The sequence below is a fragment of the Leucoraja erinacea genome, unplaced genomic scaffold (assembly GCF_028641065.1).
Source record: "Leucoraja erinacea ecotype New England unplaced genomic scaffold, Leri_hhj_1 Leri_456S, whole genome shotgun sequence".
Classification (NCBI taxonomy): Eukaryota; Metazoa; Chordata; class Chondrichthyes; order Rajiformes; family Rajidae; genus Leucoraja; species Leucoraja erinaceus.
This window is the reverse complement of record NW_026576357.1, coordinates 67348-93379: the sequence shown is the minus strand read 5'-3', so window position 1 is coordinate 93379 and position 26032 is coordinate 67348. Positions and strand designations below refer to the sequence as shown.

General features: G+C 47.1%; 1 protein-coding gene across 2 annotated transcripts in view; it reads left to right on the top strand.

The window, feature by feature from the left end:
* Window positions 1–26032, top strand: part of LOC129693874 (UPF0687 protein C20orf27 homolog) — a 100629-nt gene that overhangs the window by 9552 nt on the left and 65045 nt on the right. Inside the window, exon 2 of one of the 2 annotated variants that reach the window (XM_055630618.1) lies at window positions 13010–13126. In XM_055630618.1, coding sequence (XP_055486593.1) covers window positions 13108–13126 — 19 coding nt within the window. In that variant the 5' untranslated portion in view covers window positions 13010–13107. Of the gene's footprint in view, window positions 1–12872; window positions 13127–26032 lie in introns of those variants that run through there. The other variant, XM_055630617.1, reaches the window with a different exon arrangement.

Here is a 26032-nt window from a genome sequence, read left to right as displayed (position 1 = left end):
CGGCCGCGGTTTGCCTGTGGCAGTGTCTCAAAATAGGGTTATCTCGTGTCACTGATAGGTACCATCTTCTAATTTTAGGGCTGTATGCGTCTTGTGGTAATGGATAAGATCGGGGTCAGTATGCTGTGTGCGAGCTATGGCATAAAAATCGATGAGTGTGGCCGCATTCGGAGCATCCACCTCCAGTCTTGATAGGATGTCGCCATCCGGATTTGCTTTTCTTTGAATGTGCCTGATGTCACTGGAGAATTGCAGAATGAAAGTCCAAGTGGCGGATTTCCCGCGGTGAATAGTTCCCCCACACTTGTATGAGCAGTGTATGATTGGTTGGTGATCCGTATAAATAGAGAAGGAACGGCCTTCCAACAGATGGTGGAAATGCTTGACTGCGAAATACATAGCCAAAAGTTCATACCTGAACGTATTGTACCTCACCTGAGTGGGTGATAATTTTGCCGAAAAGAATGCCAGAGGCTCCCGTCTGCTGTTGATTCGCTGCTCCATGAAGGCACCTGCAGCATTGACGGAAGCATCAGTGGTTAGTGAAAATAAGGCATTGGGCCTCTGATGGACCAGATAGTTGCGTCGGCAAGAGTCCTCTTAGCGGCTTTGAAGACTTGCACTGCATCCTCTTGAAAACACAACGGTTTCTTTGAAAACTATTCGTCCGAACCTTTGAGTAAGTTAATCAAAGGCAACAGGGAACCTGTGGTGTTCAGTAGAAAGCGGTGGTAGAAATTCATCAACCCCAAAAATTGCCGTAATTGGTTTAACAAATTTGGCGCTGGAACTCTGGAATTCTCTGCCACAGAAGGTAGTTGAGGCCAGTTCATTGGCTATATTTAAGAGGGAATTAGATGCGGCCCTTGTGGCTAAAGGGATCAGGGGGTATGGAGAAAAGGCAGGTACAGGATACTGAGTTGGATGATCAGCCATGATCATATTGAATGGCGGTGCAGGCTCGAAGGGACGATGGGCCTACTCCTGCACCTATTTTCTATGTTTCTATGTAGTTTTGGATTTCCTGCACCTTTGATTCGCCGGGGAAGATGCCGTTCTCCGTCATGCGATATCCGAGGAAAGTGAGTTCTCGAGCGCCAAACACGCATGTGTTCGTGTTAATGACAATACCATATTTATCGAGACTCCGGAAATGTTATCCCAGGTGTTTCTTGTATTTGTCTTCGCTGGAGCTCACTACCAACATGTCGTCGATGTATGCGTAGACGAAATCGAGGCTGGAGACTACGTGGTTCATGAAACGCTGGAACGATCGTGCTGCGATCCATCAACCAAATGGCATCACCAGTTGTAGGATCTACTGAATCCCATGACAAAAAGTAAAGAACAAACGACACTTAGCTGAGCCAGAACACCTTGCGTCACGTTTATTCCAGAAGCCCCTTTTACCTACATTCTCACCAATCATAAACCGTGTGCAGATAAGGCCAATTAGTGCGTCTGACCTTGGAGTTGTTATTGAGCTCTTGTGGCTGGACCTTCACGTGAGGGTGCTGGCGAGTCGCCAGCGGTGACAGGCTGTATGCAAAACCAACGTGGGCGTGAAGGCACCACACCAGCATTTTGTGTCTATCTCTCACCAACTTCTACAAATGCACCATAGAAATACATTTATCAGCACGCATCACTGCTTGGTGTCTAAACAGCTCCATCCACGACCGCAAGACATTGCAGCGAATTGTGGACGCAGCCCTGACCATCACACAAACCAACCTCCCTTCCATTGGCTCCATCTACACCCCACCGCGTTGTAACATGAGCAGTAAGGAAGTTTGTTTTAAATGTGGTCCCAACATTGAGATCAAATGTGGCGCTAAATGATCAAAGAATTACCATCGACAAAGGCATCGAGTGATACAGCAACAAGGAAACAGGCCCTTCGGCCCAACATGTCCAATCTACACTAGTCCCACCTGCCTGCAAGGCCAGCAGCATAATCAAGGCCCAGTCACACCCCAGCCACTCCCTCTTCTCCCCTCTCAGGCAAAAGTTATAAAAGTGTGAAAACACTCACCTCCAGATTCACAGACTGTTTATTCCCAGCTTTTATTAGGTAACTGAATCCTCCAACAACTAGAGAGCAGTGCTGAACTACTATCTACCCCATTGGTGACCCTCGGATCCTTTGCAGACGAGTTTACCAGATTGCTATCAGGAATGAGTAGGTTAACATATGATGAGCGTTTGATGGCACTGGGCTGGACTCGCTGGAGTTTACAAGAATGAGCGGGGACCTCATTGAAAGTACAGAAGTGTACAAAGGCTTGGATACTCTGACACAAGTGATCTTGTAGAGAACATACAGACAGCACCCGCGCGGGACTATTCCTTGGATGCGGGGTGATCTTATAGAGGAGTATAAAATCATGAAAGGAATGGATCGGGCATATGCACTTTAATTTTAGAGGGATAAGGGCCAAACGCAGGCAGGTGGGACTAGTGTGGGTTGGACATGTTGGGCCGAAGGGCCTGTTTCCTCGCTGTCTTACTCTATGACTTTGTCGATGGTGATTCTTTGATCATTTAGCGCCACATTTGATCTCAACGCTTGGGGCCACATTTACAACAAACTTCCTTACTGCTCATGTTATAATGCGGTGACATTTGAGCCCTTGGCTCAGGTTACACACTGTGCACGTCACTGCCCGTCAGCTGTGGGTTTACACAGAACTTAGAAGAGCATCACACACAAACAGGCATTCTGGTTCACAATGCATATCACAAAGTGGGGCGGAATGCCTAACAGCGCTTGCAGCACCAGAGATCCGCGGGGGTTTTATCTGTACGTTCTCCTCGTGACCTGTGTGCATTTTCTCCGAGATCTTCGGTTTCCTCCCACAATCCAAAGACGTGCAGGCTTGTAGGTTAATTGTCCTGGTAAATGTAAAAAATGTCTGGAGAGGGTGTAGGATAGTGTTATTGTGCGGGGATCGCTGGTCGGCGCGGACCCGGTGGGCCGAAGGGCCTGTTTCCGTGCTGTGTCTCTAAACTAAACTAAACTGATACTACGTGGTAATTGCTGGTCGGCATGGACTCGCTGGGCTGAAGGTTCTGTTTCTGCGCAGTGTCTTTAAAGTCCCAAATGTGAACACTTGCACAGAAGCTGCAGTGTTGGTAACATCACGACTCATTAGCTTTGATGGCTATCATCGCTGGCTGTGAGATCAGAGAACAACTTCACTTTATATCAGCCACTGACCTTTTATCTTTCCCCACCCTTAATTAACTAGATTTCAATAGTCGAGTGTGTTCATTTGTCACGTGTATTGAGAACGAAACGATATATTCATACTTGCAGCAGCATAGGAGGCCTGTGTACACACTACATTCGATACATTAATAATCACAATACGAGTGCACAAAATAATAGTCTTCAATGAAACCAAAGACAGACAGAAGTCCATTGTTGAAGTTTGTGTTGTGTGGTGCTCATGAGCGATAGGAGCAGAATTTGGCCATTCGGCCCATCAAGTCTACTCCGCCATTCAATCTTGGCTGATCTATCTCTCCCTAAAACTAAACCCGATTCTCCTGCCTTCTCCCATAGCCCCTGACACCCGTACTAATCAAGAATATAGTCTCAAAATGCTGGAGTAACTCAGCGGGACAGGCAGCATCTGGAGAGAAGGAATGGGTGACGTTTCGGGTCGAGACCCTTCTTGATGTCTGGGGATTGGCCGATACAGAGATAGAATGTGGTCGGAGACAGTAAGACTGGTGGGAGAACTGGGAAGGGGGTGGGGATGGAGAGAGAGAGAGAGCAAGGGCTATTTGAAGATAAGAGAAGTCAATGTCCATGTCGCTGGGGTGTAAGCTGCCCAAGCGAAATATGAGGTGCTGTTCCTCCAATTTGCGTTGGGCCTCACTCTGACAATGGAGGAGGCCCAGGACAGAAAGGTCAGATTGGGAATGAGAGGGGGAGTTAAAGTGTTGAGCAACCGGGATATCAGGTATTTTTAGCGGACTGAGCGGAGGTGTTCCATGAAACGATTGCCGCACCTGCGCTTGGTCTCGCTGATGTACAGGAGTCCACACCTGGAACAGCGGACACAGGAGATGAGGTTGGAGGAGATGCAAGTGAACCACTGCTTCACCTGAAAAGACTGTTGGGGTCCTTAGACGGAGTTGAGGGGGCAGGTATAGGGACAGGTGTTGCATCTCCTGCGGTTACAGGGGAAAGTACCTGGGGAGGGGTTGGTTTGGGTGGGAATGGACAAGTTGACCAGGGAGATTCTAATCAAAAATATCTCTGCCTTAAAAATATCGAATAACTTGGCCTCCGCAGCCCTCTGTGGCAATGAATTCCACAGATTCACCACCCTCTGACTAAAGAAATTCCTCCTCATCTTCCTAAAGGAACATCCTTAAATTCTGAGCCTATGACCTCTAGTCCTAGACTCTCCCACTAGTGGAAACATTCCCTCCACGTCCACTCTATCCAGGCCTTTCATTATTCGTTAAGTTTCAATGAGGTCCCTCCTCATTCTTCTAAACTCCAGTGAGTGTAGGCCCAGTGCCGTCAGATGAGGAGAGAGGAGAAATTACGTTAGTCAGAGGGTGGTGAATCTGTGGAATTGTTTGCCACAGAAGTCTGTGGAGGCCATGTCAATGGATATATTTAAGCAGAGATAGATAGATTTTTGATCAGTATGGGTGTCAGAGGTTATGGGGCGAAGGCAGGGAATGGGGTGAGGAGGGAGAGTTAGATCAGCCATGATTGAATGGCGTAGACTTGATGGGCTGAATGGCCTAATTCTGTTCCTATAATTTATGAGCTTATAATTATGTCAACGACTGGAGGGCATAACTTCAAAGTAAGAGCGGCTGTTTCAACACTGGATGTGTAAACTAAACAAAAACTAAACTAAGCATAGATAGGGCAGACTGTTTGTTGCAAGGATGGAAATTTAAAATGCTTAAGGTAGCAATGTTACAAAATGTTGAGATTTCAAAAATCAAGCCTGCAATTTATCCCATCAGATAAAGCACAAAAATAAGTTTAATTTGACACCTAATTCACTTTCATATCTTCAGTATTAAAAAAGTTCTGGCCATTTTCATACTCGGAAATTAGCATCTTGTTCCCTATTGATTTTCCATTGACTTAACACAAAAGCTGTGATTGAGGACAGTGAAATGGCCATAACTTTCTTAAAAATTAAGAGAACTGAAAGAAATTTTCAGTTATTATAGATTGAAGCATTCTGAAACAAATATGAAACAATCTTACTTAGATGACCTGAAATTAAAGCATATAATTAGTTAGTTACCCAATTGTAGCTAATTCCAAACTTCAATTACTAGATCTAAACATCTATCCATTTCTTAAGAAAAAATTAACATTTTTAAATAGCCTAAGTGTCCAAATAACATTCACAAAGAATTCACAATAAAACATGATTTTTAAATCTCATTTACATTAATTTGTAGGCCAAATGGAAGGAATTTAATGTTCAATTGCGTAAATGAATGGCCATTTAAATCAGCTTTCGAGTGGGATCCTGTGGAACTCTGTGGAACGCGCTGGTTTGGAACGTTCCCATTGCGGTAGATTTGTACCCCATATGCCCAGAAAAATACTGCGGGATTTAATGGGGCCCCAAATTAGCTACTCGCAACATAAAACTTTGTTTAAAGGGATCTTAAGAAGCCCTTTTTAATGTAAAAATAAACAACCTACCTTCCGTTGTCCCCTGTATGCGATCCGTCCCGTTGTCGGCGGTCGCGGGTTTAGAGGATAATTGTTAACCTACTATAACAATTAAATTAACCAATTAAGTTTAAAAATAGCTGCGGTGAATGAACCTAGCAGTGATTTTTCATCAGCAACTAAGTAGGCTGAACAACCTCGATTTGAATAGCCTAGGGAAAATTGCGTTTTAAACCCGCCCCCCCTCAACGGCGCCAAAATCACGCACACGGGCTGGGACAGATCTGCAGCCCCGCTGAAGGTAGGTTTTGCAACATACCTACTTAAGGGAGTAGCTTGATGGACTGAGTGGGGTAACGTTTAAAGGAGATGTGCAAGGCAAGTCTTTTCACTGAGATTAGTGGGTGCTTGGAACACAGTGCCATTGGTGGTGGTGGAGGTAGATGTGATTATGGTGTTTTAGAGACGTAGATAGGTACATGGACATGGAGGAATATGGATCCATGTGCAGGAAGATACGAGTTGGTCTTGGCGTTGTCTTCGGCCCAGACGGCTCGGTGGCGCAGCGGTAGAATTGCCGCAATATAGCGCCGTAGACCCGGGTTCGATACTGACTACGGCTGCTGTCTGTACGGGGTTTCTACGTTCCCAACGTGACCCGCGTGGGTTTCTCCGGGTGCTCCGGTTTCCTCCCACAAGCCAAAGACGTGCAGGTTTGTAGGTTCATTGGCTTGGTGTAAAAGTTAATCGTTCCGAGAGTGTGGAATAGTGTTAGCGTGCGGGGATCGCTGGTCGGTGCGGGCTGGGTGGGCCGAAGGGCCTGTTTTCGCGCTGTAACACAGTGCCAGGGATGGTGCTGGAGGCAGATATGATCGTGGCAATAAAGGACTTAAGGGCCTGTCCCACTTGCCGATTTTTTCAGCGAGTGCCGACATCATATCAGTGTCACCAAAAGATTTTGAACATTTCAAAATCCAGCGGCGACTAAAATATTGTTGCGACACGTGAAAAAAAACGTCATCACGCCGTGTCACCGCCGCTAATATTTCAGTGACCTGATAGGTCAGTCAATGATGCTGGCAGTCGCCGAAAAAATCGCCAAGTGGGACAGGCCCTTTATAGATAGGGACATGGATGTGGATTATGTGCAGGCAGATAAGGATTGTTCTTGGGATCATGTTCGGCACAGACATTGTGGGCCGAAGGGCCTGGACCTGTGCTTTGATGCTCCATAATGTCCTTCCTTAAGTACCCATTAGATCCTCTCGATCAGAGTTAATGATCAGTTATGTTGATGGGGGTTACAAACGGGTTGGATTGCATCAGAAGAGTGTTTTTTTCCTTTTAATGTAGTCTGTTAGCCACTGATACAGGTTGATTTTATTAACTGACTTTAATCTCACAGCTGCCACAATAGGATCAGAGTCGGCCACAAACCTCACTTCTGCATCTCTTATTGGGAATGCATCATAGTTTACTTTAGAGATACAGCGCGGAAACAAGCCATTTGGCCCACCTACTCCACGCCGACCTGTGATCCCCGCACGCTACACACACCAGGGACAATTTACGTTTATACCAAGCCAATTAACCTGCAATAGACACAAAATGCTGGAGTAACTCGGCGGGACAGGCAGCAGTTCTGGAGAAGGGTCTCCACCCAAAACGTCACCCATTCCTTCACTCAAGAGATGCCGCCTGTCACGCTGAGTTACTCCAGCGTTTTGTGTCTACCTTCGGTTTAAACCAGCATCTGCAGTTCCTTCCTACAAAATTAACCTACAAACCGGTAGGTCTATGTAGTGTGGGAGGAAACCGAAGGTCTCAGAGAAAACCCACACGGGCCATGGGGGAGAAGGTACAAAGTCCGTACGGACAGCACCCGTAGTCAGGGTTGAACCTGGGTCTTGGCGCTGTAAGGCAGCAACTCTACCGCTGTGCCGCCCATGTCTAGGAACAAACTTGGATTGTTTTCTCTGGCGTGTTAGAGGCTGAGAGGAGACCTGAGAGATGTATATAAAACTATGAGAGGTATAGTCAGTGGACACAGTCAGAATAGGTAGGAAGGATGCTGGTTTAACCCGAAAATAGACACAAAAAGCTGGAGTAACTCAGCGGTTCAGGCGGGCATTCCATCTCTGGAGAGAAGGAATGGGTGACGTTTCAGGTTGAGACCTGAAGATGGGTCTCGACCCGAAACATCACCCATTCCTTCTCTACAGAGATGCTGCCTGTCCCGCTGAGTGACTCCAGCTTTTTGTGACTATAGACAGTCAGAACCTTTCTTCCCAGGGAGATGTGGAAATGTCACACACATAGCTTTAAAGTGAGCGGGATAAAGTTTAAAGGAGACGTGCGAGACAGGTTTTGTACATGGAGGGTGGTGGGGGTCTGGAGCGTGCTGCTGGGCTGGTGGTGGAGGCAGATACGATAGCGGTGTTTCAGAGGCTTTTAGACAGGCACAGGGATTTGCAGGGAATGGATATGGATCACGTGCAGGCAGCAGAGGTTATTTTAACAGCATCATGATCAGAGTTGACACGGTGGGCTGAAGGGCCTGTTCCAGTGCTGCACTGTTCTATGCATTTGGAAGGAACTGCAGTTGCTGGTTTAAATCGAAGATAGACACAAAAATCTGGAGTAACTCAACGGGACAGGCAGCATCTCTGGAGAGAAGGAATGGGTGAAGTTTTGGGTCGTCACCCTTCTTCAGACTGAGAGTCGGGGGAGAGGGAAGTGAGGGACATGGAAGGGTAAGGTGTGACTGAGGAGAAGGTGACAACGAGGCACACAAAGTAAAATTTAATCAGGAGGACGTTAAAACTAGTCGGAGCCAGGTAACTGGAAGCCTGAGGATGACTGCCGTGTGTGTGTGTGTGTAGCACAGGAATATTAATTACTGAAATGAATCTCCTGCAGCCTGCCTGTGGCAATTGGTGCAGAATACAAATGATGCGCTTAAAACCATCTCTGATTCTGTGGAGCAGCACTGCATGTCAGCACAATTGACAGATAAACCTAGATACTCAAGAGTCAAGAGTGTTTTATTGTAGGTAGTTACAAGACTTACCTTCAGCGGCGCTGCAATTCTGCCACTGGCCGTGTGCGCAATTTTGGCGGTTTTGAGGGGGGGGAACGAGGTTAAAACGCGTTGGAGTGCAAGATGTTGCTAAAGAATCGTTCCGACGGCCATTCTGTGTGGTTTTATTTTAAATTTGCCCGACAAGTTGATCACTGGAGTGATTTTAAAAGGAATGTGAGTCGAGGCAGTCTGAAGAAGAGTCTTCTGTGCTCTATGTTCTATGAAGATGAGTAGAGCATTTGGAGCCTTGATCTATGATTTTTTTTTTTATTAACAACTAGAGAGAGTCCGGACCTACTATACCTCATTGGAGACCGTCGGAATATCTTTGATCTGAGTTTACTGGACGATCTTGCACTAAACGATATTCACTTTATCATGTATCTGTACACTGTGGACGGCTCGATTGTAATCATGTACAGTCTTTCCACTGACTGGATAGCATGGAACTAAATGAGGTACAGTGGTGCAGCAGTAGATTTGCTGCCTCACAGCGCCAGAGACCCAGATTCGATCCTGACTACGGGTGCTGTTTATATGGAGTTTGTACGTTCTCCCCGTAACTGCATACGTTTTGACCGGGTGCTTCGGTTTCTTCACATGTTCCAAAGACGTACGGTTTTGTTGTTTAATTGGCTTTGGAAGAATTGTAAATTGTCCCTAGTGTGTGTAGGATAGGGGTGATTTACAAGCATCGCTTGTCGGCGCAGACTCTGGGCCGAAGGGCCTGTTTCAATGCTGTATCTCTAAACCAAACTAAAAAGATTTTCACTGTACCTCGGTACACGTGACAATAAACTAGGCTAAAGCTAATATTTTTTTACTATTACATTGGAGGAGGCCACTTGGCCCATCACGTGTGTGACAGTTATCGGATCAATCCTTCTTCCACGATGCCTGCTGTTCCCTGCTCATAAACAACCCCCTTCCTATCGATTACCAAGAATTAAAGGACCTTTTTTTAGGAAGGAGATGAGGAGAAATTTATTTAGTCAGAGGTGGTGAATCTGTGGAATTCTTTACCACAGAAGGCTGTGGAGGCCAAGTCAGCGGATATTTTTAAGGCAATTAAGACATAGAAATATTTTTGATTAGTACAGATGTCAGGGGTTATGGGGGGGAAGGCGGGAGAATGGGGTTAGGAGGGGGAGATAGGTCAGCCATGATTGAATGGTGCAGTAGACTTGATGGGCTGAATGGCCTAATTCTACTCCTATCACTTACGACCTTATGATCCCATCAGCAAGCTGCCACAAGAGGGAATTTAAGATTATTAGCTTACTTAACAACCTGCACTGTTTTGGCTTGTGGGATAACCAGGAAAGTCACAGGGAGATCATGCAAACTCCACGCAGACAGCGCCGCAGGTTGGAATCGGACCTGCGTCCTTGGAAATATGAGTCAGCAGCACTACCCGATGCACCACCAATGCTAACGTGAGCTTGGTCTCGGATGCGCACTGCTGCCTCATCCCCATAACCCCTGACACCCTTACAAGCAGCGAATTGTAGACGCAGCCCAGACCTAGGAACAAACCAACCTCCCTTCCATTGACTCCGTTCACACCTCACGCTGCCTCGGCAAGGCCAGCAGCATCATCAAGGACAAGTCGCACCCTGGCCACTCCCTCTTCTCCCCTCTCCTATCAGGCAATTGGTATAGAAGTGTGAAAACGGACACCTCCAGATTCAGGGACAGTTTCTTCCCACTTGCTATCGGGCACTGAATTATCCCACCACAACCAGAGAGCAGTCCTGAGCTGCTATCGGAAAATCATTGATCGGACTTTACTGACTTTATCTCACACTTATCATTGTTCCCTTAACATGTATCGATGTTCTAAAGAAGTGTTCCACCCCGAAACGTCACCCGTCCTTTTTCTCTACAGACGCTGCCCGACCCGCTGAGTTAAACCAACACTCTGTGTGTCTATCAAAGGAAAGATGTTTTCAAGCCGGAAAGGGAGCAGGGTGCTTGGTTCTTGGTTTCTTGGTCCTCCAAAATATTCCAAATGGAATTTAAACTGGAGGTGGTGAAGGGAGGGCTTAAGCCAGAAAGGGTTATTGGGAAGATTTACGAGGATGTTGCCAGGACTCGAGGGCCTGAGCTAGTACAGGGAGCAGTTGGACAGGCTTGGACTTTATTCCTTGGAGCACAGGAGGATGAGGGTGATCTTGTAGAGGTGTACAAAATCATGTGAGGAATAGATCGGGTATTGGCAGAGTCTTTTACCCAAATTAGGGGAATGGAGAACCAGAGGACATAGGTTTAAGGTGAGGGGGGAAAGATTTGATAGGAACCTGAGGAGCAAATTTATTTACACAAAGGATGGTGGGTATATGGAACGAGCTGCTAGTTGAGACAGGAACCACCGCAACTGAAAAAAAAAACATTTTGATGGATACATGGATAGGACAGGTTAAGAGGGATATGGGCCAAACGCAGGCACGTGGGACAAATGTAGATGAGGCATGTCGGTTAGTATGGGCACGTTGGGCCGAAGGGCCTGTTTCCACACTGTATCACTCTATGACTCTGTTATCTAGTATAACTGATATTTACTGTGTATATTTACGGTGACAAATAACTGTATCTTGTATATTTACAACATAGAGCAATATAGCACAGGAACTGGCCCTTCGGCCCACAGTATCTGTGCTGGACATGATGCCAAGTTGACCGAATCTTGCACATAATCCATCTTCCTCCATTCCCTGCCCAGCCATGTGCCTATCGTTGGCGCAGCAGTAGAGTTGCTGCCTTACAGCACTTGCAGCGCCAGAGATCCGGGTTCGATCCCGACCACAGGCACTGTCTGTACGGAGTTTGCACGTTCTCCCCGTGACCTGCGTGGGTTTTCTCCGAGATCTCCGGTTTCCTCCCACATTCCAAAGACGTAGAGGTTTGTAGGTTAATTGGCTTGGTATAAATATGAAAATTGTCCCTAGTGGGTGTAGGATAGTCTTAGTGTGCAGGGATCACTGGTCGATGCGGACTGGGTGGGCTGAAATGTCCTGTTTCCGAGCTGTATCTCGAAACTAAACTAAACTAAACTATTTAAAAGCCTCTTAAATACCTCCATCATTTGTGCCTCCACCACTAACACTAGCAGCGTTCCAGGTACCAACCAACCTATGTATAAAAAATACAATACTTGCCCTGCACATGTCCTTTAAACTTTGGTAGAAACAAAATGCTGGAGTAACTCAGCGGAACTTCAGCATCTCTGGATAGAGGGAATGGGTGATGTTTCGATTTCGAGACCGTTCTCCCTCTCACCTTAACTCTATGCCACCTACTCTTTGGCATTTCCACACTGAGAAAATGGTTCTGACTGTCTATTTATTTATTTTGTTGTTGCATCTAATGCTCTACCTATTATACTTGAGTTTGACGATTGTATTTAAGCATGGTATATCTAATCCTTTTGGATAACATGCAAAACAAAGCTTTTCATTGTCCCTGGATGCATGTGACAATTAGGTTTAGCTTTATCCAGTCAGGTGAACTAATACTATCCATAAATCAATGTTCTCCAGAGATGTTGCCTGACCCGCTGATTAACTCCAGCACTCTGTGTCTGTTTTTCCTGTGGTTCTGTCTGTCTCGCGACTACTGTAGGTCTGAAGAAGAGTCTCGACCCAAAACGTCACCTATCCATGTTCTCCATAGATGCTAGTCTGAAGAAGGGTCTTGACCCGAAACGGCACCCATTCCGTCTCTCCAGAGATGTTGCCTGTCCCGCTGAGTTACTCCAGCATTTTGTGTCTATCTTCTATTTAAACCAGCATGTGTTGTTCTTTCCTCCACATTATGGTACCTGATCCACTGAGTTACTCCAGCACTTTGTGTTTTTATTTCTAACCCAGAATTGTCAGTTCATTTGTCTTTTAGCTTTATCCAAACAGATGTGTTAACATGCCACATTAAATCACATTTTCAGGAGATGCACCTGACCTGCTGGGTTGTCTCCCTCCCCTCTCTCCCCCCCCCCCCCCCCCTCTCTTTCCCTCCCCTTCTCTCTCTGTCCCTCCCTTCTCTCTCTCCCCCTTCTCTCTCTGTCCCTCCCTCCTCTTCTCTCCCTCCCCTCCTCTCTCTCTCCCTCCCCTTCTCTCTCTGTCCCTCCCTCTGTGTGTCTCTCGCTGTGTGGGCAGCAGAGTGTGCGCTGGGCTGTGTTGGAGGTTTGTGCCGCTCCGTACTGCCTGTGTTTTCCGTGTGATCCTGGTATCTGTGTGTGATCCTCTTACTCTGTGCAGGCAGTTCCTCATTGCCCGTCCCCATGGCCACACGCTGACCCCCAGCACAAGTTTGCCCCGACACAGACAGATCAGCTCAGCTCAGCCCAGCCCAGCGGATGGCTTCCACTTGCAAGGGTAAGTGATCAGGAGCTCGGCTCCCTGACTCTGTCTGCTTCTCTCTGTATCTTTCTGTCTGACAGTGTCTCTGTCTTTCTGTGTCAGTGTGTGTGTGTGTGTGTGTGTGCACTTTCTCTTTGCCCCTCTCTCTCCCTCTACCCCTCTCCACCTCTCTCTCTACCTCTCTCTCTCTACCTCTCTCTCTCTACCAAAGATCTTATAGCGGATGCTATAAGATCTTTGCTCTCTACCTCTCTCTCTCTCTCTCTCTCTCTCTCTGTCTGTGCCTCTCTCTCGCTCTCTCTCTCTCTCTGAAAGTATGTGTGTGTGTAGATATGTGTGTGTGCGCCTCTGCATGTGTGTACCTCTGAGTGTGTGTGTATGCCTTGGTATGCCTCTGCGTGTGTATGTATGTGTGACTGTGTGTGCGTGTGTGTGCCTTTGTGTGTGTGTGTCTGTACGCATTTGTGTGCCGCTGGTGTGACTGTTTGGCTGTGTGTGTGTGTTTGTGTGCCTGTCTGTGAGTGTGTGTGACTGCCTTTGGGTGTGTATGTATATGTGTGACTGTGTGTGTAGGTATGTGTGTGTCTCTGTATGTGTGTATGTATGTATGTATGTGTGTGTGTGTGTCTGTACGCCTTTGTATGCCATTGGGTGTGACTGTGTGTGTGTTTGTGTGCCTCTCTTTGTGTGCCTGCCTGTGTGTGAGTGTGTGTGCGTGAGTGTGTGTTTGCGTGTGTGTGTGTGTGAGTGAGTGTGTGTGTGCGTGAGTGTGTTTGCATGCGTGTGTGTGTGTGTGTGTGTGTATGTATGTGTATGTGTGTGACTGTGTGTGTTTGCATGCGTGTGTGTGTGTGTGTGTGTGTGTGTCTGTGCGTGTGTGTGTCTGTGCGCATGCGTGTGTGTGACTGGGGACATGCCAACCCCTGCTAACACATTTTTAAAGGTATTTTATTTAATGATTCGTCCACAATATATGTTATGAAACAAAATAAGATTTCCTAAAGAGGCGTGCTGACATATTGTGCAAGCAGTGAAGTGCGTGTGTTTGGTAGTGGAGTCGCTGGGAGGGATCGAACTGTCGAGTTCTGCTCGGTAAGGTTCCCTGGAGAACAATGTGATGGTTTAGTTTAGAGATACGGCATGGAAACAGGCCCTTCGGCCCTCCAAGTCCGCACCGACCAGCAATCCCCGCACACTGACCCCATCCCACACCCACTAGGGCCAATTTTACATTTATAACCAAAGCCAATGAACGGGGAGACGCCGTTATTTTGCGTCCCTACCGTGCCACTGCCGCCACTTTCAATTGTGGCGCAGCTGACGGGCCTGAAACTGAAGATCTCGGAGAAAACCCATGCGGTCACAGGGAGAACGTACAAACTCCGTACAGATAGCACCTGCAGCCGGGATCGAACCCGGGTCTCTGGTGCTGCAAGCGCTGTAAGACATCAACTCTACCGCTGCGCCACTGTGCCGTCATTAGGTCATAACTGAAGTCTACTCTGCCAGTCAATCTTGGTTGATCTATCTCTCCCTCCTAACCCCGTTCTCCTGCCTTCTCCTGACACCCGTCCTGTGTTACCTGGGTCACGGGACATGTGTGGTGGGGTGGAGAGGCACGGATCAGGGTGGACAGCCAGCATCTTTTTCCCAGGTTGGAAATATTGAATACTAGGGGGCATAGCTTTAGGGTGAGAAGGTACACATTTTATAGATGTGTGGGGCAGGTGTGGGTGGTGAGTGCCTGGAACGCGCTGCCAGGGGTGGTGGTGGAGGCAGATATGATAGTGGCATTTAAGAGCTTTTTGGATAGGCACATGGATATGCAGGGAATGGAGGGATATGGATCATGTGTGAATAGAGTAAAGTTGCTCTTGGCATCGTTTTACACAGAGATTGTGGGCCGGGGGGTTTGTTCCTGTACTATACACTACTGTTCTATGCATGGGACTCGAGGGCATGGTCTCAAAATAGAAGGATGTACCTTTAGAAAGGAGATGGGGAGGAATTTCTTCAGCCAGAGGGTGGTGAATCTGTGGAATTCATTGCTGTGGAGGCCAAGTCAATGGGTATTTTTAAAGCGTAGGTTCCAGATCAGTACGGGTGTCAAAGGTTATGGGGAGAAGGCAGGAGAATAGGGTGATGAGGGAGAGATAGATCAGCCATGATCGAATGGTGGAGTTGACTTGATCGGCCGAATGGTCTAATTCTGCTCCTATGTGCAAGGAGATAAAAAGTTGTTCTTGGCATCATGTTTTGCACAGACATAGTGGGCTGAAGGGCCTGTTCCTGTGCAGTACTTTTCCATGTTCTAAATGTGAACCTCCCAGCGAGTTCATCTTCTCACCTACACTAGACCTGTTGAGTTCCTCAAGCATTTACCGACACTGTACGAGTCTCACCTGCCCCTGTTTGACCCACATCCCTCTAAACCTGTCCTATCCATGTACCTCTCTAATTGCTTCTTAAACGTTGCAATGGTACCTGCCTCATCTACCTCCTCCGGCAGTTCGTTCCATACACCCACCACCCTCTGTGTGAAAAAGATACTATTCAGATTCCTATGAAGTCACCTTGAACATTCTGGTTTCCTGAGTCCCGTACTCTGGGCAAGAGAAAATGGATAGGTGACGTTTCAAGTCGGGACGTTTTGTCAGTCACTTCTGTCTGATGAAGGGTCCGGACCCGAAACTTCACCTATACGTGTTCCATGTACGGCGGCACAGCGGTAGAGTTGCTGCCTTACAGCGCTTGCAGTGCCAGAGACTCGGGTTCGATCCCGACCACGGGTGCTGTCTGTATGGAGTTTGTACGTTCTACCCGTGACCTGCGTGGGGTTTCTCCGAGATCTTCGGTTTCCTCCCACAAGATGTACAGGTATGTAGGTTAAATGGCTTGGTAAATGTAAAAATAGTCCCAAGTTTGTGTAGGATAGTGTTATTGAATGGCGGTACTGGCTCGAAGGGCCAAATGGTCTATCCCTGCACCTATTGTCTATTGTCTATAATGTGCGGGGATCACTGGTCGGCACGGACCAGCTGGGCCAAAGGAGGCCTGTTTCCGCGCTGTATCTCTAAAACTAAAATCTAAAACTAAAACTAAGACAGATGCTGCTTGGCCCGCTGATTTAAAGGCCTGTCCCAATTGGCGATTTTTTCGGCGACTGCCGGCGTCATATCAGGGTCATTAAAAGATTTTGAACCTTTCAAAATCCAGCGTCGACAAAATAAATGTTGCGATACTTGAAAAAACGTTGCGCGTCAATACGTCATCACTGCCGCCTCACGCAGCAAATTTTTCGATGACCTGACACGTCAGTCAATGATGCCGGCGGTCCCCGAAAATAATCGCCAAGTGGGACATGCCCTTTACTCCAGCGCTCTGTGAAACGTCACCTATCCATGCTGACCAGAGATGCTGCCTGGCCCGCTGGGTTACTCCAGCACTTTGTGTCTACAAAATGATATTGTTGGCTTAACTCTTCAGTGTTGCTGGCTTGAAGGGGCCCCTTTCCCAGATCTGGATGTGCCTCTTCCTGTTGAGTATTGTACATGGACCTTTGGCAGAGACTCTAATGGGATTACGAGCAGCAGACCCATCTGAGCAGGGAGTTATGTCGAGTTAATGGAGATTTTATGCTCTGCACATCTGCTTGCCATGGATTAAATCCTTGTACATGTGCCAATAATAAACATATACCATATCGCTGCACCACTATTTCTCCCTTTATCATGTATCTCTACACTGTGGACGGCTTGATTGTAATCGTGTATTGTCTTACTGCTGACTGAATAGCACGCAACAAAATGTGATTTCTCTAATTTCAAGTAACCCTTGCATCCCCCCTCTCTCCGTCCCTCCCTCACCCAAGTCGTGGTACTAGTTTCACTGTCGTCCTGTTGAGTTTCATTGTCTGCAACTCGTTTTCACCACAGCTACACAATGGGCCACTTCCTTGATTATTGGGGTTTTTTTGCATATCTTTTGTTCATTTGTTCTACATCTCTCCATATAACCGTCTCTATCTCTCGTTTCCCTCTCCCCTGACTCAGTATGAAGAAGGGTCTCGACTCGAAACGTCACCTCTTCCCTTTCTGCAGAGTTGCTGCCTGACTTATTCCAGGTTTTTGTGTCCATTTACAGTTTAAACCAGCATCTGCAGTTCCTTGTGTCGGAAGGAACTGCAGATGCTGATTTAAACCGAAGATGGACACAAAATGCTGGAGTAACTCAGTGGGTCAGCTGAAGAGTCTAACTGCAGTTCCTTCTGATACCTCCTATTTCCCTCCTCCATTGGAGACCCTTGGACTATATTTAATTAGATTTTTCTGGACTTTATGTAGCACTAAACATTGTTCCTTTGATCCTGTATCTGTACACTGTGGACAGTTGGATTGTAATCATGTATTGTCTTTCTGCTGACTGGTTAGGACACAACAATAAGGTTTTCACTGCATCTCGATACACATGACAATAAACTAAACTGAATTAAAACTAAATTGATCACTTCTGTCTGTACCTGATCCATATCCCTCTATTTCCCGCACTTTCAAGTGCTTATCAAAAAGCCTCTTAAACGCCACTATTGTATCTGCCTCCACCACCACCCCTTGCAGCACGTTCCAGACCCCCGTCACCCTCTGTGTAAAGAGACTTGACACATGTCCATTGACCTTTTCCCCCTCTCACATTGAATCTATACTCTGGGAAACAGCTCCTGGGAAAAAGTTTATGTTTAGTTTAGAGAGACAGCACGGAAACAGGCCCTTCGGCCCACCGGGTTCATGCCGACCAACGATCCCTGCACACCAACACTATCCTACACCCACTAGTGACTATTTTTACATTTACCAAGCCAATTAACCTACAAACATGCACGTCTTTGGAATTTGGGAAGAAACCGAAGATCTCTGAGAAAATCCATGCAGGTCACGGGGAGAACGTACAAACTCCGCACAGACAGAACCCGGGTCACCGACGCTACATTCGCTGCAAGGCAGCAATTCTATCGCTGCGTCATCGTGACAGCTCTAGTCTAGGAATGTTTGGAGCAGAATTAGTCCATGGGGCCCATCAAGTCTACTCTGCCATTCAATCACAGCTGATCTATCTTTCCCTCTCATCCCTATTCTCCTGCGTTCTCCCCATAACCCCAGACGCCCATACTAATCAAAAAAGGTGAGACTGTCGATGCTATCTATGCGTCTCATAATTTTCTGTACTTCTATTAAGTCTCCCATGAATTTTCTCACTGTATTTTAGTACACCTGCCATAAATAAACCAATACTGTCATACAGTACATCCAATACAGTTGGAGATTGAGGGGAGACTTGATAGGAGTACATAAAAAAGTATACATGATTTACAGTTTGAGCCGTCCACTGTACAGAGACAAGATAAGGAGAATAACATTTAGTTTCAGCATAGTTTAGAGATACAGTGCAGAAACAGGCACTTCAGCCCACTGATCCCCGCACATTAACACTACCACACGCACGTACACACACACACACACGTACACACACGCACACACACACACCACACACACACACACACCACACACACACGCGCGCGCACACACACACACACACACGCGCGCACACACACATACACACACACGCACGCACATGCACACACTCACACACCATACACACCACATACACCACACACACACACGCCGCACACACACACGCGCGCGCGCACACACACACCTCACAGACACACACACACACCGCACATACACACAACACACACACACACGCACGTACACACCGCACACACACATACACATGTGACAGTTTTACATCTATACCAGGGCAATTAACCTACAACGCTGTACGTCTTTGGAGTGAGGGAAGAACGAAGATCTCAGAGAAAACCCAGGCAGGTCACGGGGAAAACATACAAACTCCGTACAGACAGCATCCATTTTCGGGATCCAACCCGGTCTCTAGCACTGTAAGGCAGTAGATCTACCGGTGTACCACCATGTGTTTAGATTAGTTTAACTTGCCATTACGATCGCCACAGACATTGTGGGCCGAAGGGCCTGTTCTTGTACTGTTCTATGCTCTGTGCACATCTCTCTCTCTTGGTACCTCTCTCTTCTCTTGGCTTCCTCCCCCACACACGTACCCTGGGCTGTGCCGGGGTTTAATATTGCTGCGGTTATATTTTCTAAGTACATTTCCTGTTTAAGAGCTTGCACGTGCTTGAAGCCTGAAATAACAACAAGCTGTTGGGAACATAGAGCAGAACAAAAAAAACATAATTAGTGTTTTAGGTCAACAATGACCCTTACAGAAAGTCATCGACCTGCAATGTTAACTCTGTTTCTCTTTATACGGATGCAGCCTGACCTGCTGGGTATTTCTACCAGCTACTGTTTACTCATAAGGTCATAAGTGATAGGAGCAGATTTAGTCCATTTGGCCCATCAAGTCTACGCTGCCAATCAATCATGGCTGATCTATCTCTCCCTCCAAACCCCATTCTCCTGCCTTCTCCCCATAACCCCTGACACCCGTACTAATTACGAACCTGTTTGTCTCTGCCTTAAAAATATCCAAAATGTGACGGCCTCCACAGCCTTCTGTAGCAAAGAATTCCACAGATTTAACACCGACTGAAGAAATTCCATCTCATCTCCTTTCTAATGCAACGTCCTTTAATTCTGAGGCTATGACCACTAGTCCTTTCAATGACGTCCCCCCTCAACCTTCTAAACTCCAGCGAGTGCAGGCCCAGTGCCGCCAAACGCTCATCATATGTTAACCCACTCATTCCTGGGATCATTCCCGTAAACCTCCTCTGGAACATCTCCAGAGCCAGCAAATCCTTCCACAGATATGGGGCCCAAAATTGCTCGCAATACTCCAAATAGAGCCTCAGCATTACACCCCTGTTTTTGGTTGCCAGCATTGCGTTTGTCTTCTTTACTACTGATTCGACTTGCAGGTTAACTTTTTGAGGATCTTGCACCAGCATTCCCAAGTTCAGTTTAGTTTAATGTCACATGTACCGAGGTACAGTGAAAAGCTTTTGTTGCGTGCTATCCAGTCAGTGAACGACAATACATGAATATAATCGAACCGTCCACAGTGTACAGATACATGATAAGGTAATAACATTTAGTGCAAGGCAAAGCTAGCGAAGTCCAATCAAGGATAGTCTGAGAGTCACCAAAGATGTAGATAGTAGTTCTGGACTGCTCTCTGGCTGTGGTAGGATGATTCAGTTGCCCGATAACAGTTGGGAAGAAACTGCCCCTGAATCTGGAGGTGCGCATTTTCACACTTCTATATCTTTTGCCTGACGGGAGAGGGGAGAAGAGGGAATGGCCGGGGTGTGACTTATCCTTGATTAAGCTGCTGGCCTTGTCGAGGCAGCGTGAGGTATAAATGGAGTCAATAGAAGGGAGGTTGGTTTGTGTAATGGACTGGGCTGCGTCCACAATTCGTTGCAATTTCATGCGGTCTTGGATGGAGCTGTTTCCAAACCAATCTGGGATGCATCCCGATAAAGTGTTACCATTTTCATCCATTTTTAGAGTGTTGGTTGAGTCTTAAAGAGGTATATTTACTCTTTTCCGTAGGGAGTACATAATCCCTAAGACTGTGTACCCTGTTCATACTATGCCCAAGTGTTCTCATTCTGGATGCTGCTATTCTTAAGGTCTTAAGTGATACAAGCAAATTAGGCCATTCAGCCCATCGCCTACTCCGCCATTCAATCATGGCTGATATATCTCTCCCTCCTAACACCATTCTCCTGCTTTCTCCCCATAACCCCTGACACCCATACTAATCAAGAATCTATCTATCTCTGCCTTAAAAATATCCATCAGTGTATGGGTGTAACGATCACCCATTCACTGATCACCAGTTCTATCCTATACACACCAGGGGCAATTAACCTCCTGATCTGCACGTCTTTGGGATGTGAGTGGAAGCCAGAGCATCCCGAGAGAACCCATGTGGTCACGGGGAGAAGGTACAAATTCCGTACAGACGGCACCTGTAGTCAGGATCGAGCCCGGGTCACTGGCGCTGTAAGGCTGTAACTCTACCGCTGCACCACCGCTAAGCACACTGATATATCTGGTTAATCAGGCAAACTCATGGCTATACAATGTAGAATGGCTTGGATAGAGTGGATGTGGAGGATGCTTCCACTAGTGGGAGAGTTTAGGACTAGAGGTCATAGCCTCAGAATTAAACATTCCTTTAGGAAGGAGGAATTTCTTTATTCATAGGGTGGTGAATCTGTGGAATTCTCTGCACAGACTTGGTGGGCCGAAGGACCTGTTTCCAAGCTGTATCTCTAAGCTAAACTGCTGGCTGTAGTGTGAGATCACAAGACATAGGAGCAGAATTAGGCCATTCAGCCCTTCGAGTCTGCTCCACCATTCGAATATGGCTGATCTAGATCCCATTCTCCTGCCTTCTCCCTATAACCTTTGACGCCGGTACTAATCAAGAACCTATCAATCTTCACTTTAAAAATACCCAATGACTTGGCCTACCCAGCCGTCTGTGGCAATGAATTCCACAGATTCACTGCCCTCTGGCTGAAGAAATTCCTCTTCATCCCCATTCTAAAGGTACAGTGCCCTCCATAATGTTTGGGACAAAGACCCGTCATTTATGTTATTCTTTTTCCATTACAAATCTCAAATTGTGGAGCACAGAGGCAAATGAATATACGACAGGTCTTTGCCCAAACATTATAGAGAGCACTGTACGTCCTTTTATTCTGAGGCTGTGTCCTCTGGCCCTAGACTCTCCCACTTTTGGGCATGTCAGAACAGGAGCAAGGGTGGAGATCGGAATTAACAGTGAAGGCAAGAACAGAACTATCCACACGGAAAGGCACTGGAGACACAAGAGACTGCAGCTGCTGGAATCTTGAACAAAACACAAAGTGTTGGAGAAATTCAGCAGGTCAGGCAGCATCTGTGTAGAGAATGTGTAGGAAGGAACTGCAGATGTTAGTTTACACCGAAGATAGACACAAATGCTGGAGTAACTCAGTGGGACAGGCAACATCTCTGGATAGAAGGAATGGGTGAAGCTTCGCGCCGAAACCCTTCTTCAGACCAGATCTCGACCCAAAACGTCATCCATTCCTTCTACCCAGAGATGCTGCCTGTCCTGCTGAGTTACTCCAGCATTTTGTGCCTGCCTTCGACCTGAAAGATGTTGGCGTCATAGTCTCATACAGCACGGAAATGGGCTCCTCAGCCCAGCGCCCATGCCAACCAAGGTGCTTCATCTTCTATGGAGAGACAATGGAGAGAATCTCTCTGTAGATACTGTCTGATCTGCTGAGGTCCTGCAGCACTTTGTGTTTAGTTCAAGATTCCAGCATCTGCAGTTTCTTGTGTCCCCAGTACTTTTCCATGTTGATTGTTTATACAGATACATGGGTAGGACAAGTTCAGAGGGATATGGGCCAAACACAGGCAGGTGGGACTAGTGTAACAGGGACATGTTGGCATGTGTGGGTAAGATGCGCCGAAGGGCATGTTTCCATACTGTATCGCTCTATAACCTACAAACTTGCTCGTCTTTGCAGTTTGGGAGGAAACCAGAGCACCCAGAGAAAACCCACGCAGGTCACGGGGAGAACGTACAAACTCCGTACGGACAGCACCCGTAGTCAGGATCGAACCTGGGTCTCCGGCGCTGTGAGGCAGCAACTCTACCTCTGCATCACTGCTGCCCAACACTGTGTGATGGGCTGATGTATAAGTGTTTTTGGCCTTCCATCACAGCGATGTGATGGATGTTTATGTAAATTATGTTGTGTCTTGGGTCTATGTGTTCGTAATGTATGGCTGCAGAAACGGCATTTCGTTTGGACCTCAAGGGGTCCAAATGACAATTAAATGTATCTATCTTATCCAAGAGGGGGAGGGGCAGAGACAGAGTCTTTGAGGCAACAGGCAATAAGGACAATAGACAATAGGTGCAGGAGTCGGCCATTCGGCCCTTCGAGCCAGCACCGCCATTCAATGTGATCATGGCTGATCATCCTCAATCACTACCCCGTTCCTGCCTTCTCACCATATCCCTTGACTCCGCTATCTCTAAGAGCCCTGTCTAACTCTCTCTTGAAAGCATCCAGAGAATTGGCCCCCCGGTGCCTTCCCAGATATCAACTCTCTGGGTGAAAAAGGTTTTCCTCGTCTCCGTTCTAAATGGCCTACCCCTTATTCTTAAACTGTAGCCCCTGGTTCTGGACTCCCCCGACATCGGGAACATGTTTCTTGCCTCTTGCGTGTACAATCACTTTATAATCTTATATGTTTCAATAAGATACCCTCTCATCCTTCTAAACTCCAGAGTATACAAGCCCAGCAGCTCCAACATATGTTTATCTATCAGTATATGACAGTCCCACCATCCCAAGAATTAACTTTGTGAACCTGCGCTGCAGTCCCTCAATAGCAAGAATGTCCTTCCTCAAATTTGGAGACCAAAACTGCACACAAGAGAGAGGAAAGTTTAGGCCGATGAATCGGGGTGTGGGAGGGTGAAGCAAAGACTGGCAGGGCCAGATAAGGGAGGTTTGACGGGAGGTTGGGGGAGGGAGAATGTCTCAGTCACAGGGCTAGGCTTGCAAGAAGTAGCTGAGGGCCAATGTCATCATGAAGTTATACAGCCTGGCCAAAAGGCCCTTCGGCCCAACTTGCCCACACCGACCAACATATCCCAACTACACTAGTCCCACTTGCCTATGTTTGGCCCACATCCATCAAACCTGTCCTATCCATGTACCTGTCTAATTGTTTCTTAAACATTGGGATAGTCCCAGCCTCAACTACCTCCTCTGGCAGCTTGTTTCATACACCCACCACCCTTTGTGTGAAAAAGTTACCCCTTCAGATTCCTATTAAATCTTTACCCCCATCACTAACCTATGTTCCCTGGTCATCGATTCCCCTGCTCTGGGCAAGAGACTCTGTGCGTATTCCCAATCTATTCCTCTCATGATTTTATCAAGGTGTATAAAATCAAGAGCTGAATAGATAGGCTGAATGCACAGTCTTTTACCCAGAGGAGGGGAATCAATCACAGAGAGGACATGGGTTTAAGGTGAGAGGGAAAAGGTTTAAGGGGAACCTGAGGGGTAACTTTTTCAAAGGGTGGTGGGTGTATGGAACGAGCTGCCGGAGGAGGTAGATTGTGGGAGGAAACTGGAGCACCCGGATTAAACCCACGCAGATCACGGGGAGAACGTACACACTCCGTTAGGACAACACCTGGAGTTGGGATGGAACCCTGGTCACTGGCGCAGTGAGGCAGCAGCTCTACCGCCGTGCCACCCCGTGCTGTACGACACTGACTCTAAGTGAACCTTAGGGAGAGCGGGTGTGTGTGGACTGGCAGAGGTGGGAAAGAGACTTGGGGTGTTCCCCTTCAGTGGACTATTTGACTATGTGTTTATGGCACATTGGCCTTCATCAGCCAGAACATTGAGTATAGAAGTTGGGAGGTCATGTTGCAGTTCATGTTGCAATAAGACATTGGTGAGACCGCATTTAGAGCATTGTGTTCGGTTCTAGGAAAGATATTGTCAAGCTAGAAAAAGTACAGAGAATATTTACAAGGATGTTGCCAAGACTCAAGTGCCTGAGCTACAGGGAGAGGTTGGGGCAGGCTGGGACTCTATACCCTGGAATGCTGGAGGATGAGGGGTGATCTTACAGAGGGGTATAAAATCATGAGAGGAACAGATCGGGTAAACACAAGGCGTCTATTGCCCATAGCAGGTGAATCGAGAATCTGAGGGCATACAGTGGCTTTAAGGTGAGGGGGGAAAGATTTTACAGGAATCTGAGGGTTTTTTTCACGTAGAATGTAGTGGGTGTATGGAACGAGCTGCCGGGGGAGGCAGTTGAGGCAGGGACTATCCCGACGTTTAAGAGCTATAAGACAGGTACATGGATAGGACAGGTTTGGAGGGATATGGGACAAGCACAGGCAGGTGGGACTAATGTAGGTGGTACATTTTAATCGATGTTGGGCAGAAGGGCCAGTTTCCATGCTGCAAGACTATGACTGTCTGATGGAGGCTGGCTTAGATCTGAGGCGTGTTCAGTTGCACGGGAATCTATTGAGATTTCTTCGGGCATGTCAGAACAGAGGGAGCAAGGGTGGAGATTAGAGTCAACAGTGAAGCAAGAAGCTGTTTAACCAGAACTATCAACATGGATAACTATCCTTCTAAACCTGTCCTATCCATGTACCTGTCTAAATTTTTTTTTAAATGTTGCGATAGTCCCTGCCTCAACTACCTCCTCCTGCAGCTCGTTTCATACACCCACTACTCTTTGTGTAAAAGAGTTACCCCTCAGGTTCCTATTAAGTTGCGTTGTTTTCTGGCCATGAGTCTGATTGAGTCTGTAATAATTTCTGAGTTGGTTCAAGGAAAACTTAAGGGCATGTCCCACTTACGCAATTTTTTCGGCGACTTGCCGGCACCCATCATAGTCGCAGCTGGTGGCCGAAAATGTTCAACATGTTGAAAATCTAGCGGCAACCAGAAAAAGGTACGACTCTTTGGGTGACAACTAACGACCATAAAGGCGTCACCCCGCGACATGTCGCCTGTATGGTCGTGCTTCCTTCCTACATGCATCCGCTGTTCCTTCCTACACAAATGCTCTAAATGCGGTCTCACCAACGTCTTCCTGTACAAACAGTCACACACATATACACACACACATATATACACGCACATATACGCACTGCTGTCCTTTTATCGGTGCTCCATTGAGAGCATACTAATATACTGTGTATGCGTGTGGTACACCAGCTGCACAGCGGCTCAGAGGAAAGCGCTCCAGAGGGCCATTGACAACGCCCAGAGGATTGTCGGCTGCCCTCTCCTTACCTTGGAGGATTTACACAGTT